Here is a 13,684-nt window from a genome sequence, read left to right as displayed (position 1 = left end):
GTTATGATTTAATTTTAAATATTGTACATTACTGAATATTTCATTTTTTCTAAAATAAATTTGTATTTACTGTGTATCTCTTTGAATTGTATCTTATTGTATATGCGTAACCACATAAATTTAAAGTAGCAGTTTTATAAATTACAAGTAGAATAACTTTTGGTACCATAAATTTATAAAGGAACCATTTCAAGTGTGATTCAATGTTATAGTAATATAGTGTCTTCAGAAAGTAAATGAAATTATTCTAGCACATTTATTCTTTATATTACAGTTCAAATTGAGCATGATCGTGTTTGTGGATGAGGTCCTTTCACAAGAGACTAATTCCACAAAGTTTCTGGTTACGATTTTTGATAGGTGGAGATTATATGTGATTTTTGGTCACCGAAAAGTTCTTGTTAATGTGCCAAATCTTCTTCAATCCAAATCTAAAGTTGTTTTCTCCATGGATTCCCTCAGACCTAACCAGCACTTCAATGCAGCTTCATGGCCATCGCTTCAAGACAATTTTGTTGTCTTCTAGTTTTTTTACTGTAATTTTTTAGACCATAACTTTTGAATAGATGAGGAATAAGCCCATTGTAGGAAAAATTAATTTTTAGATTGCATGTAATTATGAGGAGTTTCACAACTTGTACCATACAGTAACTACTAGGAAGAAAGAAAATAAAGCAAAGATTTTTAATGCTTTTACTACAAAAATTAGACAGTAACTTAATATTTTACAATAACTCCACAGCTAAAAAATCTTTGAACACAATTAATTATCTTTAATAGATAAATAATAATACGTTACAATAAAGAACCGAATTTGTACTTACATTGGCTGAATATAAAAATATTTAGACTTGTTGAGAGAACTGGGTTAGTTTGAAATATTATAACAATTTCCATTGTTTTATTTTTAACGTATTACAAAAAATTATAGTTAAGGCCATGAGTTTCTTCTCATTTTGTCAATCGGGGCTTACTTAAGAGCTATACATATCTGATGCTTAAAACAGTTACCATGAACAAATAAATGTCCCTGGTTTTAACCACAATCTGCTAGTCAAAGGACAATTTTACACGAACAAGTATCAACTATGAAATTATTACACAAGTATCGATCAACTATTATATAGTTCCGTTCATAGACCAACCATGTTGGTTTGTTATTTACAAAGTACGATGTTGGTTCTGTACATTCGACTGCCTTAGATCAACCGTTTGAAACTGGTTATCTTGATTCTGCCTTGTGTTTGGGAGGTTTGAATGCCTTCAGTTTCTTGGACTTGGGTCCCGAAGGACCGGCTTTAGATCCTGCCTGAAATGCCTTCCAGCTGTTAACTCTGTTCTGCTGAGACTCCTGCAACAAAAAGCAATTAACAATTAGATACTGCAACATTTAACTTAGAAAAGTTACAATAATAAGTAAAGTTCATGAAAAGCATTAGAAACCTAGAGTAAGAATTAACAACATATTTAGAGATTTTGTATTTTATTATTATTATAAGAGTTTTTAGAATTTTGTAGTATGTTGTGACTATCATCTTCCAAAAAATTACATAGATAAATTATGTGAAAAACATTATATAAATAATGTGCTGCACCAAAACTGTTAATTATTTAAAGGAATTAATTCATTTACACAAATGTTTGGTGATTTTCTATGAAAAACATTCTTTATAAATCAAAGCTTTGAATAAAAATGTCAGGAATACAAACTAGTAAATTTGAATGTTTAATTTGAATCTAAAATCTAGTACCAAAATTACTAAGTGAACTCTGAAAAGAATGTAATTTAGGAGAATTTGTAGGCTAAGAAAATTAACAAACAAAATGGGCGAACACATACTTGATTGTACGTCTTCTAAGCTATATATCATGAAAAAAGATTTGTAAACAAATGGTTGTAATAAACTACTCAATCTACTCACCTCAAAATTTTTCTGCCATTCCTTTTCGAGCGCAGCTTTTTCCTCTTCTGCAATTTCCTGTTCACGTTTTCGCTTACGTTCCTCAGTGTCCCTTATCTCGAGTTCTCGCCGCCTACGCTCCATGTCTGCAAACAGTTTCATTGTCATGACGTAAACAGCATGGCGATAAGCCAACGGGTCATCTTCCTCCACTTGTGAGTCCCGACCTTCTCTCTTCTGTCGCTTTCTCTTCTCTGCAATCTATCACCAATTATGAATTTGTTTGTTCACAGCTAGGTCAGTGCTCTTACCAAACAGAATTCTGTCCAAACACATTTGCAATTGCTTCAAAAAATTTAGCAAGTCTCACATTTTGTTACACACGTTTAAGTTGAACTTGATAATTTTTTATTGACATCTTTTATTCTTATGGATATTGGTATGAGCACGTTCCTACTACAACATCTTAAAACGAATTTTAATATTCTAAATTATGAATTGAGTTTTGGAACAAAGATAAAATCTTTAGCACTTAAGCTTTTATGTATCAACATGCATTATAAATCTTAATCCAAAACAACATGGGTAGGCATTATAATAAAAACAAGTCTGCCAATTACCCTTATTTGTCTAAAAAGTTCTTATTCATGACGTTCTTCATTGTACATTGTACAAACTTATGAATAAACCAATTTATGATTCTGATACCCCATTTCAAGCTAATAAAAATTATATATAAACAAACTTTACTCCTCATATGTATTAGTAAAATAATAAGAATGAAATAACTATTATAAATGGATTTAATTTAAAAAATATTTATCCATAAATTACAACTTTTACATACTGGATGTTTACGAATTCCCCTGAAATATTTTTGGAATTTGTTTTTCGTGTCATGACAAAAACTGTAGTACAAACATAGGTCAGAAATGTTTAGTTTACAGTCTATGTATGTTTTTGAAGTCATTTTAATTTCAGAAACCAGTAAAAATAAAAAAGTCAAATTCTTCAAAATTATTTTTTTTATTGATAAATTATTTGGCATTAAAGTTAGCAATTTTTATCATTCTTTGAAAATGTACATAAACTAATTAGTTTATAAGATCATTAGGTCTTAACTTCAACAGTCCGCCATATTGAAGCTTGAAATGATAATATAATATTAATTCTATTGATCTGAAACTGCAAGCAAAATAATTGTGCCAAATTTGAATTTTTTGTCTTTACTGGTTTTGGAAATAAAACTAACAAAAAACACATACATAAAGATGTTAAATACATAGTCATTTATGACCCGAGTTTCTATTACATTATTGTTTGTCTTGACACAAAGAACAAATTTCCAAAATAGTCCTGGGAATTTGTAAACAACCTGTATATTAATTGAAGCTCTTTGAACACTCTTAAATAATATTGAAATTTAATAACCTTTTTGAGTTTAGATTTAGAAAATAACACTAAAATATATGACCAATTAAAATAATAAATAGTTCATATTACAATATATATTAAATGGAAATGGCTCGTAATATAGAAAACAATATAAATACCATGAAGTCAGTTTTTGCACGGGCCTCTTCAATTACGTCCATACATTTTGCTTTTGTTTCAGGATTCTCCAAAGTCTTCCAAGCTTTATTAATAACTGAAACATATATAATAGATCTGGATTAACAATTAGATAAATATTGAAGTTTTGGAAAAGATAGATATTACAATATTTTTCACAATTATGTAAGAACTCCCACAAAATGTAATCATTAACTTGTATTACAATATACAAAATCTGCTGTTTTTATTCCACATATCTCTCGCACTCAGAGACTGTATAATATGTAGTGATATTAACACATGAAATTAAATTTAACAAATATAAAAAAATAAACCTTTGGTATTTGTCTTTGAGTAATACATTCAAAATTAACACTGTTTGAACATTAATACATGAGGTGCTTGTGTACTTATGCATTGTTTTAATCTGACCTTGATCAAAACTATTTCCGCTGAATTACAACAAATTTCATCTTCAATTTTCTTAAAATTTATCCAATACCCTTCCTTAAAAATGGTTCTTTGCTACGGCACTGTGTTCGTTGACCCACAAAGACAAAAATATAATCTGTTAATGATTTTTGTTGTTGTAGGGATACCTTACGAGTTGAATTTGCACAACTCAGCCTAGAATAGTTAATAAATAAGTTCAATAATAAGTTTAAGCAAAGAATTCAAATTCAGTCTGGATTGAAAGGTATAATGAATCTCATTGTCATATCAAAATAGAGCATGTATAAAAGGCGTAATTTCTAGTTAATTAGTTTATTTTAAATTTATATTTCTAAAAAGCCGGTTTTAACACATTGACTGTGGTCGATATATCCATATCTACATCTATTCCAGCTGTCCTCAGGATTGTATACATCTTGTGCCCCACTGAAAGTTTTGATTTATAATTATCATTGGACTTTTGGTACGTATTTTTATATACTGTACATGCAGTTGTTGATATAGCTTTACCTACTTGACACCAATTCTGTAACTCTATGTAGATGACTAAAGAAACAGTCTATTGTCTAGATGAAATATAACTGATTATCTCCTCAGAGATCACAAGTATCACAGGGAAAGCTCTTGTTTATGTATGTATATGTATATATATATATATATATATATATATATATATATATATATATATATATATATATGATCAATATTATAAAACGCATTACCACTTGAAATTTAAAGGAGCAACTAAATATGTGGTGGATACAAACCTTGCACAGTCTTATATGCTAGAAAATACTTGGATAATGTCGGTTGACATATTTTCTCAGATAGTTGAAAGAATGTTTATAAGAACAAAGTGGGTGTCCCTCAGTGACCAATGAAAATTTGGCACAAAGTGTTGAAAGATTTTTAATAAACTCACTCTTCATGATTTCATTCTTGCCAGAGGAGTTCCCTCAAATTTCAAGTGTTCTCTACTACATTCATCTGAATTTTTAAAATATTGAAAATTGAGCTCATTATGGCATGCAAAGATAAATGTTTAGGCAGTGCTTTGAAACACAGGTGGCCTACATTATTCTGGAATCAAAACAACAATTAATGGAAAGGCGGCATTCAACTTGGCACAAAAGTGAAGTTTAAGCAGACAATTTCAGCTTGGAAAGTCATGTGTAACGTGTTTTGGGACAGGAAAGGGTAGCTTATTTACTTTTTGGGTGACAAAATAAATTTAAAAACATGAGAAAAAAAATTGAGCCGTGCAATTCAAAATAAAAGATGAGACATGCTGAGTAAAGGTGTTGTTTTGCTGCATGAAAATGTTTGTTATATTCTAATAAAAATTTCCAGATCCCATCTAATCGTTTGGCTAAGAACAATGTAATCATCCTCCATACAGTCACAACCTAGCCATTTTCCATTGAGAGGACTGAACTTTCAAGATTACTCACTGTTGTAGAATATCATTATTTCCTCTAAAATAACCAATATGAGTTTAGAATATGGACATCTACAATAATTGACCTAACTGAATACATCGCTGATATTTATTGATAAATAAGAGACCTAAGCATCTTTTCAAAGGAAATAGTTTGGTTAAACTTTACAACTAACTGTGTTAATAACCTGTGGTGGTGTTTTTCAATAATCCCTCAAAATAAAAAATGTGGAAGTACAAGTCATCGAAAATATTTTAATATTTTTGTACTTTAAGCAGTTTTGAACATTTATTTCATACTACTCACAATTTCCATCTTTAATGTACGTGATATTTTTCAGTGAATAAGATTCTTTACAAGCTTATAAGATCCACAAACCTTATTGTGCTGTTCTTTTAAATTGGTATTTAATATTAGCTGTAAAGCATACATTTTTGCAATGCAAATTTACTCAGTGTCAAGGAAACTTAACTTGTGTCAAAAATCAACCATAAAAATATATAAACTAAATTTAACACTTTGTACCCTGAGCCCGAGTATAGGCGGGCCGCGTCGGCAGCGCCTGCTACCAGTGCCCGAGAATAGCTCGGGTCGTGTTATTTAATTGTATTATTTAGCTCAGTCATCTTATTTTTGGATTCAAACATTTTGATTATGTTCATTGGTTGTCTAAGTTCGTATTTGTTGGTTTTGAGATCCCTGGGTCACGTTTTAGTAATGAAATACGTTTATTTATCGTCGTACTGCAAGCGAGTCTAGACAGCTGATCGTAGGTGCCGCGGCTGAACGTCGGTATTGTCAGTTTGCTTTGTAGTGTTTCACGTTGTGTTGTTGTGAGTCTTAGTGATGTCTTACTAAGTTTTCTACAAATCTTGCCGACAAATACTGAAGCAAATGTTTAATGTACCGGTATTCTAAATGTGAATTTAACTGTTTGTAAATGATCAGAACTTTAATTTCTTACTGAATAAAGTAAAGGCAAATGCAAGCAATGTGAGGTTATCCGTGTGTTTTGTTTCGTATTTACACTAGCTTTGTTCTTTCTTCTCGACTTTCCGTTGATTTTATTTTACATTATTTACTTATTATTTTCGAGTTTAAATCATATGGGTGATGAAATCAAAAGTGATGCAATTCACGACCTTTTGTTTGACTCCGAGTCGGAAAGTGACGATGATTTTGATACACACCTGGGACTAAATATTGATTTTATGAACGATCTAAACGAACATTTGCGAGATCCTGTATTTGATTCAGACCATTGTGCTTTTAAATTACCACTCTAAGGCGAATTACCTGAACTAACAAGCTATGTAGCAAAAACTTTTTTTGTATTTTTTACATAACATTCAATATTATGTAATAATTTTATTTTGAAAATAAACTTTATATTTGTATACATTTAAAAAAAGGATGTATCTCTATCTTTAAAAATATATATAGTATGAGTTTATAACATAATTACTGTAATAACACAGAATTGTTAAAAGCATCATAAAACCTCCAGGGAGCCACGCCGAAACATGTATTAAGGGCCCAGGGTACAAAGTGTTAATAAGTTTAGTAAAGTCACAGCAATTCTTGGCAGTTTAAAGTTTCATTTTGAATATTAAAGTATTCAAAATTAACCTATACAAAACTATTATGAGTTAGTTTTGGATGGGTTAATTTTGAATATTTTAATAGCCATACAAAGCTAGAATTATTCTAGCGTGCCTATTACACTACCGTGTTTTACTCAATTTTCTTCTGTTATACCCGCCAATCTGCACTTGGAAGGTGCTATGTAATGTACAAACTTATCTGGCTGTTAATGTGATCAATATACTGTCTACAAGCATTTTTTTAGTTACAGTCAACCGAATAAGATGGAATTGTGAAATCATAACTGTATATACATTCCAGACAATGTGTTTTGACTTTAAACGTTTTTAAGATATTGTCAATTAAATTAAAAAATAAACCTTAAGACTTGGATTGAAATAACAGAGAATGTCTAGTAGGTCAGATGCCCACACATGTGAGACGGATAGAAATAACAGAGAATATCTAGTAGGTCAGATGGCCACACATATGAAAGATGGATTGAAATATCAGAGAATGTCTAGTAGGTCAGAGCCACACATGTGAAAGACGGATTGAAATAACAGAGAATGTCTAGTAGGTCAGAGCCACACATGTGAAAGACGGATTGAAGTAACAGAGAATGTCTAGTAGGTCAGATGGCCACACATGTGAAAGACGGATTGAAATATCAGAGAATGTCTAGTAGGTCAGAGCCACACATGTGAAAGACGGATTGAAATAACAGGGAATGTCTAGTATGTCAGATGGCCACACATGTGAAAGACGGATAGAAATAACAGAGAATGTCTAGTAGGTCAGATGGCCACACATGTGAAAGACGGATAGAAATAACAGAGAATGTCTAGTAGGTCAGATGGCCACACATGTGAGACGGATAGAAATAACAGAGAATATCTAGTAGGTCAGATGGCCACACACATGAAAGACGGATTGAAATATCAGAGAATGTCTAGTAGGTCAGAGCCACACATGTGAAAGACAGATTGAAATAACAGAGAATGTCTAGTAGGTCAGATGGCCACACATGTGAAAGACGGATTGAAATAACAGAGAATGTCTAGTAGGTCAGAGCCACACATGTGAAAGACGGATTGAAATAACAGAGATTGTCTAGTAGGTCAGAGCCACACATGTGAAAGACGGATTGAAATAACAGAGAATGTCTAGTAGGTCAGATGGCCACACATGTGAGACAGATAGAAATAACAGAGAATATCTAGTAGGTCAGATGGCCACACGTGAAAGACGGATTGAAATAACATAGAATGTCTAGTAGGTCAGAGTCCACACATGTGAAAGACGGATTGAAATAACAGAGAATGTCTAGTAGGTCAGATGGCCACACATGTGAGACAGATAGAAATAACAGAGAATATCTAGTAGGTCAAATGGCCACACATGTGAAAGACGGATTGAAATAACAGAGAATGTCTAGTAGGTCAGATGGCCACACATGTGAAAGACGGATTGAAATAACAGAGAATGTCTAGTAGGTCAGAGCCACACATGTGAAAGACGGATTGAAATAACAGAGAATGTCTAGTAGGTCAGATGGCCACACATGTGAAAGACGGATTGAAATAACCGAGAATGTCTAGTAGGTCAGAGCCACACATGTGAAAGACGGATTGAAATAACAGAGATTGTCTAGTAGGTCAGAGCCACACATGTGAAAGACGGATTGAAATAACAGAGAATGTCTAGTAGGTCAGATGGCCACACATGTGAGACAGATAGAAATAACAGAGAATATCTAGTAGGTCAGATGGCCACACGTGAAAGACGGATTGAAATAACATAGAATGTCTAGTAGGTCAGAGTCACACATGTGAAAGACGGATTGAAATAACAGAGAATGTCTAGTAGGTCAGATGGCCACACATGTGAAAGACGGATTGAAATAACAGAGAATATCTAGTAGGTCAGATGGCCACACATGTGAAAGACGGATTGAAATAACAGAGAATGTCTAGTAGGTCAGATGGCCACACATGTGAAAGACGAATAGAAATAACAGAGAATGTCTAGTAGGTCAGATGGCCACACATGTGAAAGACGGAATGAAATAACAGAGAATGTCTAGTAGGTCAGATGGCCACAAATGTGACCCCCATCATCACAGCCATACTTGTACGACCCTTCTTTTTTTAGAGTATTCCCATGTTGGGTGGCCACGAGCAAGAATCCGCTCCTATTGCAAGACTACACTTAGGATGGCCACACTTAAGAGACACCGTACTATGTCACTATTATTTCTTATATAAAATAAATTCTTTATTCTCTAGGCTTGAAACGTGCTGTTTTCTATCAGAAAATGTGGGAAGTATGTAAATCAGTAGTTCACATAATTTTGATTTCTTTAGTTTCAATGTGAAACCTTTATAGTAGTATTACGTACTTCTACTGCTAGTGACATACCAGTTAATTTTATTAATTAAAAATATTATTTTAGTATTGAATACATCATCAAGGTAGATCTGGTATAGAGAGATTTTATTTGAATTAGGTTCTGACGTAAGGAGACAAATCTTTGAAACACTTCAATTTGATTATAGTGATGGCGATTATGACCGATTAATTGGAAATGACACTGAGCAAAGTTTATATTTACTTAATTCAACTGAATTAGTTTATTACATTTATAAATTTTAAACTAAAATGACGAATATTCATTAAAACAATATGATTATTTTACTAAAATTAGTATTATACTAATAATAAATCAAACTTTGCATTTTAGATATTTATAATGTATAAATAAAGTTAAAATGCACTATGAAACTAATGTTTACTACTAATTTATCACCTAAAATCATGCTTACAATTAAGTATAAAAACAATATTATACTATGATAAAGTGTTTTTATAAAACACACAATAATTTACATTATGATCTGTTGTTTACATCAGCATAAGTATTTAAATCTTATTATACCAACAATATTATGGTCACTTTTGAAATTAAGACAGGTAAAGCTGATTTGGAGCTATCAATGAAAATAACTCCAATCTGTCAGCATTAAACGGTAAGCATTCTGATTAGGTGAGAAAACATATAGTGTGGCCGCCCATCAGCAAATCATATTGAATATACATGTGCACTAAACGACAAGACTAGACCTTCCGAGCGCAAAGGGTTAAGAATTCATGAAAGGTAAAATGACCAGACAGTCATTTATGAATGATTTAACTGGTTGTAGAATAACTATCTATAGAATTTGTAGAAACTTACTTTCAAAAGCTTGCTGTGCTCTTTCAGGATCATCCTGATTCTTGTCTGGGTGAACCAAGATTGACAACTGACAACATATAATAGAATAGATTATATACACGACATATAAATACAACTCAAGAACAAACTTGGCAATTTTGGATGAGAGGGAGGAGGGTTTGGAAGATAGGTTATATCTCGCACAGCCTAGCTTGATTTCATTACAGCTTGAACCTTGACAATGCTTTATACATAATTCATTTAGATTTTCAACAACACGTATTCTTTGATTGTAACTAATTCAATCAAAGATGTAAATTGTTACATTTTTTAATAAAAATATTAAAACTTACTATCACATCAAAATTCAAAGCCTAACCTTCAACAAACTAAGAAGTTTTATAACAAAATCAATTCGTGTCAGTAAATATTTTCTGATAAAAATAAAAATATTTGTAGAAGGATAGTTAACAATTCGAGTCTATAAAATGGACTGGAAACACATCAATTATTACAATGTGTATCTACCTAAATATGTTTAAAGTTAACTATTATCAACTGTAATAAACAAGTGAATGAAATCAACCCTAAAATAATAACATCAATAAAAATAAAATGTGCAATAAATACAATAACGTCCATGGTGGCAGTTTTACCCACCACCTGACGTAACTGGCATTGCCATTTTCAAAACCACAAATTACTTCTAGAAGAATTTATTCTTGAGATATGTGACAAACGAATCGTAATATTTGTGAAGATGTATCATGGAGAAAATTAAGTTTAAAAAAGTCCCGGTATTGGCATATGAAGCAGTTGATAATGAAAGTGACAACATAAAACATTTTAACTTCCATGATACTTTTTCTATTACTCCTTTTGTGTGTTTGTTTTTTAAGACTCAAACCATCAACAACAAATTAATATTTGAATGAAATCTGAATGTAAAGCAACTTACCCTTTTGTATTTCTTCTTTGCATCATCAAGTGAGGTTTCTGGTTCTACTTGTAGCACTTCAAAGGGATTGAGATTAAAATATGTGGAGCCAGGGCGCAATAAGCGGTCAATCTGCTGTTTGGGTGTCAGTACAGAGTCTCTCTTTTCTATTTCTTTTACCTACATAATAAAATATGAAAAGATAATACACATTTTTTCAATCTACAATAAAAGCATTTTGATTATTTACTACTATGAAAAATAAATAATAATGGTCCAGATTTGTGTAGTTTACCACGACTAATAGATCAAGTACCTTGCAACTCAGACAACTGGCTAACCCTTCGGCCACCATTTTCATCCCTAAGACATAAGCTATGTAAAATCATATATTTTTGATAGTTTGTGTTAGTCACCCTTATTTTACATTACAAAGGGTTTTTAATATGCAGTAGAACCTTGTTTATACAGACCTCATTTATCTCGATCTAAAATCATGTTTTTATCTTTCACTCACGAGACATCAATGATTTGTTGGTGCCCACTAGGAAAAATTTGGCCTAGAGGCATAATCCTATGATCACTCCTCTCTTCTTTCTGAATTGTTTCCTATTTTTTCTATTAACTTTCTAAGCATTTTCATTTAAAAAAATGCAAAATGGATAATTAGTAAATGTTTACCTCAAAATTAGACTTAGATCAGTGAGTGCCTCAACCCCTTTTTAGGTTGAAAGAGAAGCTGCACAGATTCCTTTAAGGCCTGAAAGTCTTGAACCACTTTTTTATCTGAGTTTCACCCATAAAAGTATTGTCAAAAGCATTTTGTATCATAATGAATTCAAAGTAAAATCGTGTTGGGAAATACATTTAAAATTAAAATGTTTTGTTATTGAATAATGACGTAGGCTACATGTCTTCTTTGTTTCACAAGTAATCACATTTATCCTTGAAGATATGCATAAGGTAATTAAATGTTATTGTTTTGTTGTAATTATATTAAAATTAATAAATTATATTAATATTTATACGTTAATTTCTAAGACTGAAAACAAGCCAAACCATATTGTTCTTTGAAATATCTATTACGTTATTTGGTCCAACATTTTGCTTTCAGTTGTTTAGTCATGAATATCGATGATTTGAATCATATGATAATCATCATCCGATTGTGTTGCTAGCCACTTATTATACTGCAACCTTCAAAGTTTTAAAAAGTGGTTACCCTATAGGGTATCAATTTACAATAACGTGACCATGGAAAGGTATGTTCATTTTTTTCCCCTGAAAACTACAATTTTTCCTGAAAACAATAGTGAAGAAAAAATTCGTCGGCAACGAAAATCAAAGGAGTTACGATTTTTTGAAAACTCTGTTTTTGACAGTATCTCTGGCAATTTTACTGAAATGATGCTGACAAGTACGTTAATTCTGTCAACGATGCCTGCCCGCTGCACAGTGCTGCGCACTGCTTGCTCTTTTAGAAAAAAAAATTAACTCGAGCTTGCAAAAGTCGAATCCCAGATCACGTGATGCCCCTCCAAGTGTTGTTCGACAAAATTTTGTCGGTTATTTTCCATTTTTAACGCAATAATGCCCGAAAGGCATCAATATAATACAATAATATACTTTCCCCCCAGTTTATATGCACCTGTGATAATAATACTTGGCTATAAATGCCCAACCCATGAAAAAAAGTCCATTTTTCATGGTCACGGTATTGTAAATAAATACCCCCTATGGATTATTTTAGGTAACATGTCTGGTGTAAATATTATCTAAAACGAACACACATAACTAAACCATGTTATGCTTACTGTTTTGATTCTCAAAATTCCAGTAAGCAGAATTAACTTGTGGGCAGCTAGACTAGCTACAATAAGGAGTATAACTGACAACTTTTGGAATGGCATAGACTAGGTTAATCTTAAATATGTACCTGAATGATAAATATCTTGAATGATTGCCAATATTTTCATTTATGTTGAAGACCATAATCATGTTGTTTTATTAAATAAATGATAGGCTATGTCTAATTTCCCCTTTTGTTTATATTGTAATTTTAGTAGTACATAGGGTATTCTACTAATTCGTAACTGTAATAATTTTGAAGACAACATAGCACTAAATCAATTGATAGAAATCTAGACCGATTATTTACTATAGTAAATCCTACCTCAGTGTAAAACTCCTTGAATTCAACTTCTTTCGTAGGAGGCACACCATTCGCTTGGGCCGCCATTTTCAAATTGCTTCCCCTTGAACCCTTCCAATCTCAATCCTCTCCCTCACACTTCTTTCGGTCCACAGAGCTAGTCAGCTGAGCTTGAGCTGACAGCTTTACATTGACTCTGATGGTTCTCTTTGCACCGACTATTGTTTTTCACTTTGTTTCATCTGTGAACTCAACCTCTTTGGCATAGAGGACTTAATAATGTTATTTTCTCATAGCAGCATAACAAACCTAATCACTCTCTCTCAAAACATAACATTATAAAACCCTAACAATCTTCCATTGGTCGCTATTTTATACAGGTGATAAATTTATATCTCTTATGTCAGATACATGACCAAAGATTGCAGAACTAACTTCGGCGACTGGACA

At 32.0% G+C, this 13,684-nt stretch overlaps 1 protein-coding gene across 1 annotated transcript; it reads right to left on the bottom strand.

The window, feature by feature from the left end:
- Positions 1-679: 679 nt before the first annotated feature.
- On the bottom strand, positions 680-13,410 carry LOC124359343 (dnaJ homolog subfamily C member 8). The gene is made up of 6 exons (XM_046812014.1): positions 13,256-13,410; positions 11,104-11,262; positions 10,167-10,233; positions 3,455-3,549; positions 1,923-2,162; positions 680-1,351 (listed from the first exon to the last, which is right to left on the bottom strand). The coding sequence occupies exons 1-6, from the start codon at positions 13,319-13,321 to the stop codon at positions 1,223-1,225; spliced, it is 756 nt and encodes a 251-aa protein (XP_046667970.1). The 5' UTR covers positions 13,322-13,410; the 3' UTR covers positions 680-1,222.
- Between the last annotated feature and the right edge of the window lie 274 nt (positions 13,411-13,684).

The sequence above is a fragment of the Homalodisca vitripennis genome, chromosome 4, assembly GCF_021130785.1.
Source record: "Homalodisca vitripennis isolate AUS2020 chromosome 4, UT_GWSS_2.1, whole genome shotgun sequence".
NCBI classification, from domain to species: domain Eukaryota; kingdom Metazoa; phylum Arthropoda; class Insecta; order Hemiptera; family Cicadellidae; genus Homalodisca; species Homalodisca vitripennis.
Note: the sequence above shows the minus strand (reverse complement) of the source record. Positions and strands in the feature narration are given on the sequence as shown.

Coding starts and splice junctions, on each gene's coding strand:
- LOC124359343 (XM_046812014.1), bottom strand. CDS start 13,321: ATGGCGGCCCAAGCGAATGGTGTGCCTCCTACGAAAGAAGTTGAATTC. Junction 11,263..13,255: donor TCAAGGAGTTTTACACTGAG/GTAGGATTTACT, acceptor TTTATTATGTAG/GTAAAAGAAATAGAAAAGAG. Junction 10,234..11,103: donor CAAAGAAGAAATACAAAAGG/GTAAGTTGCTTT, acceptor ATATGTTGTCAG/TTGTCAATCTTGGTTCACCC.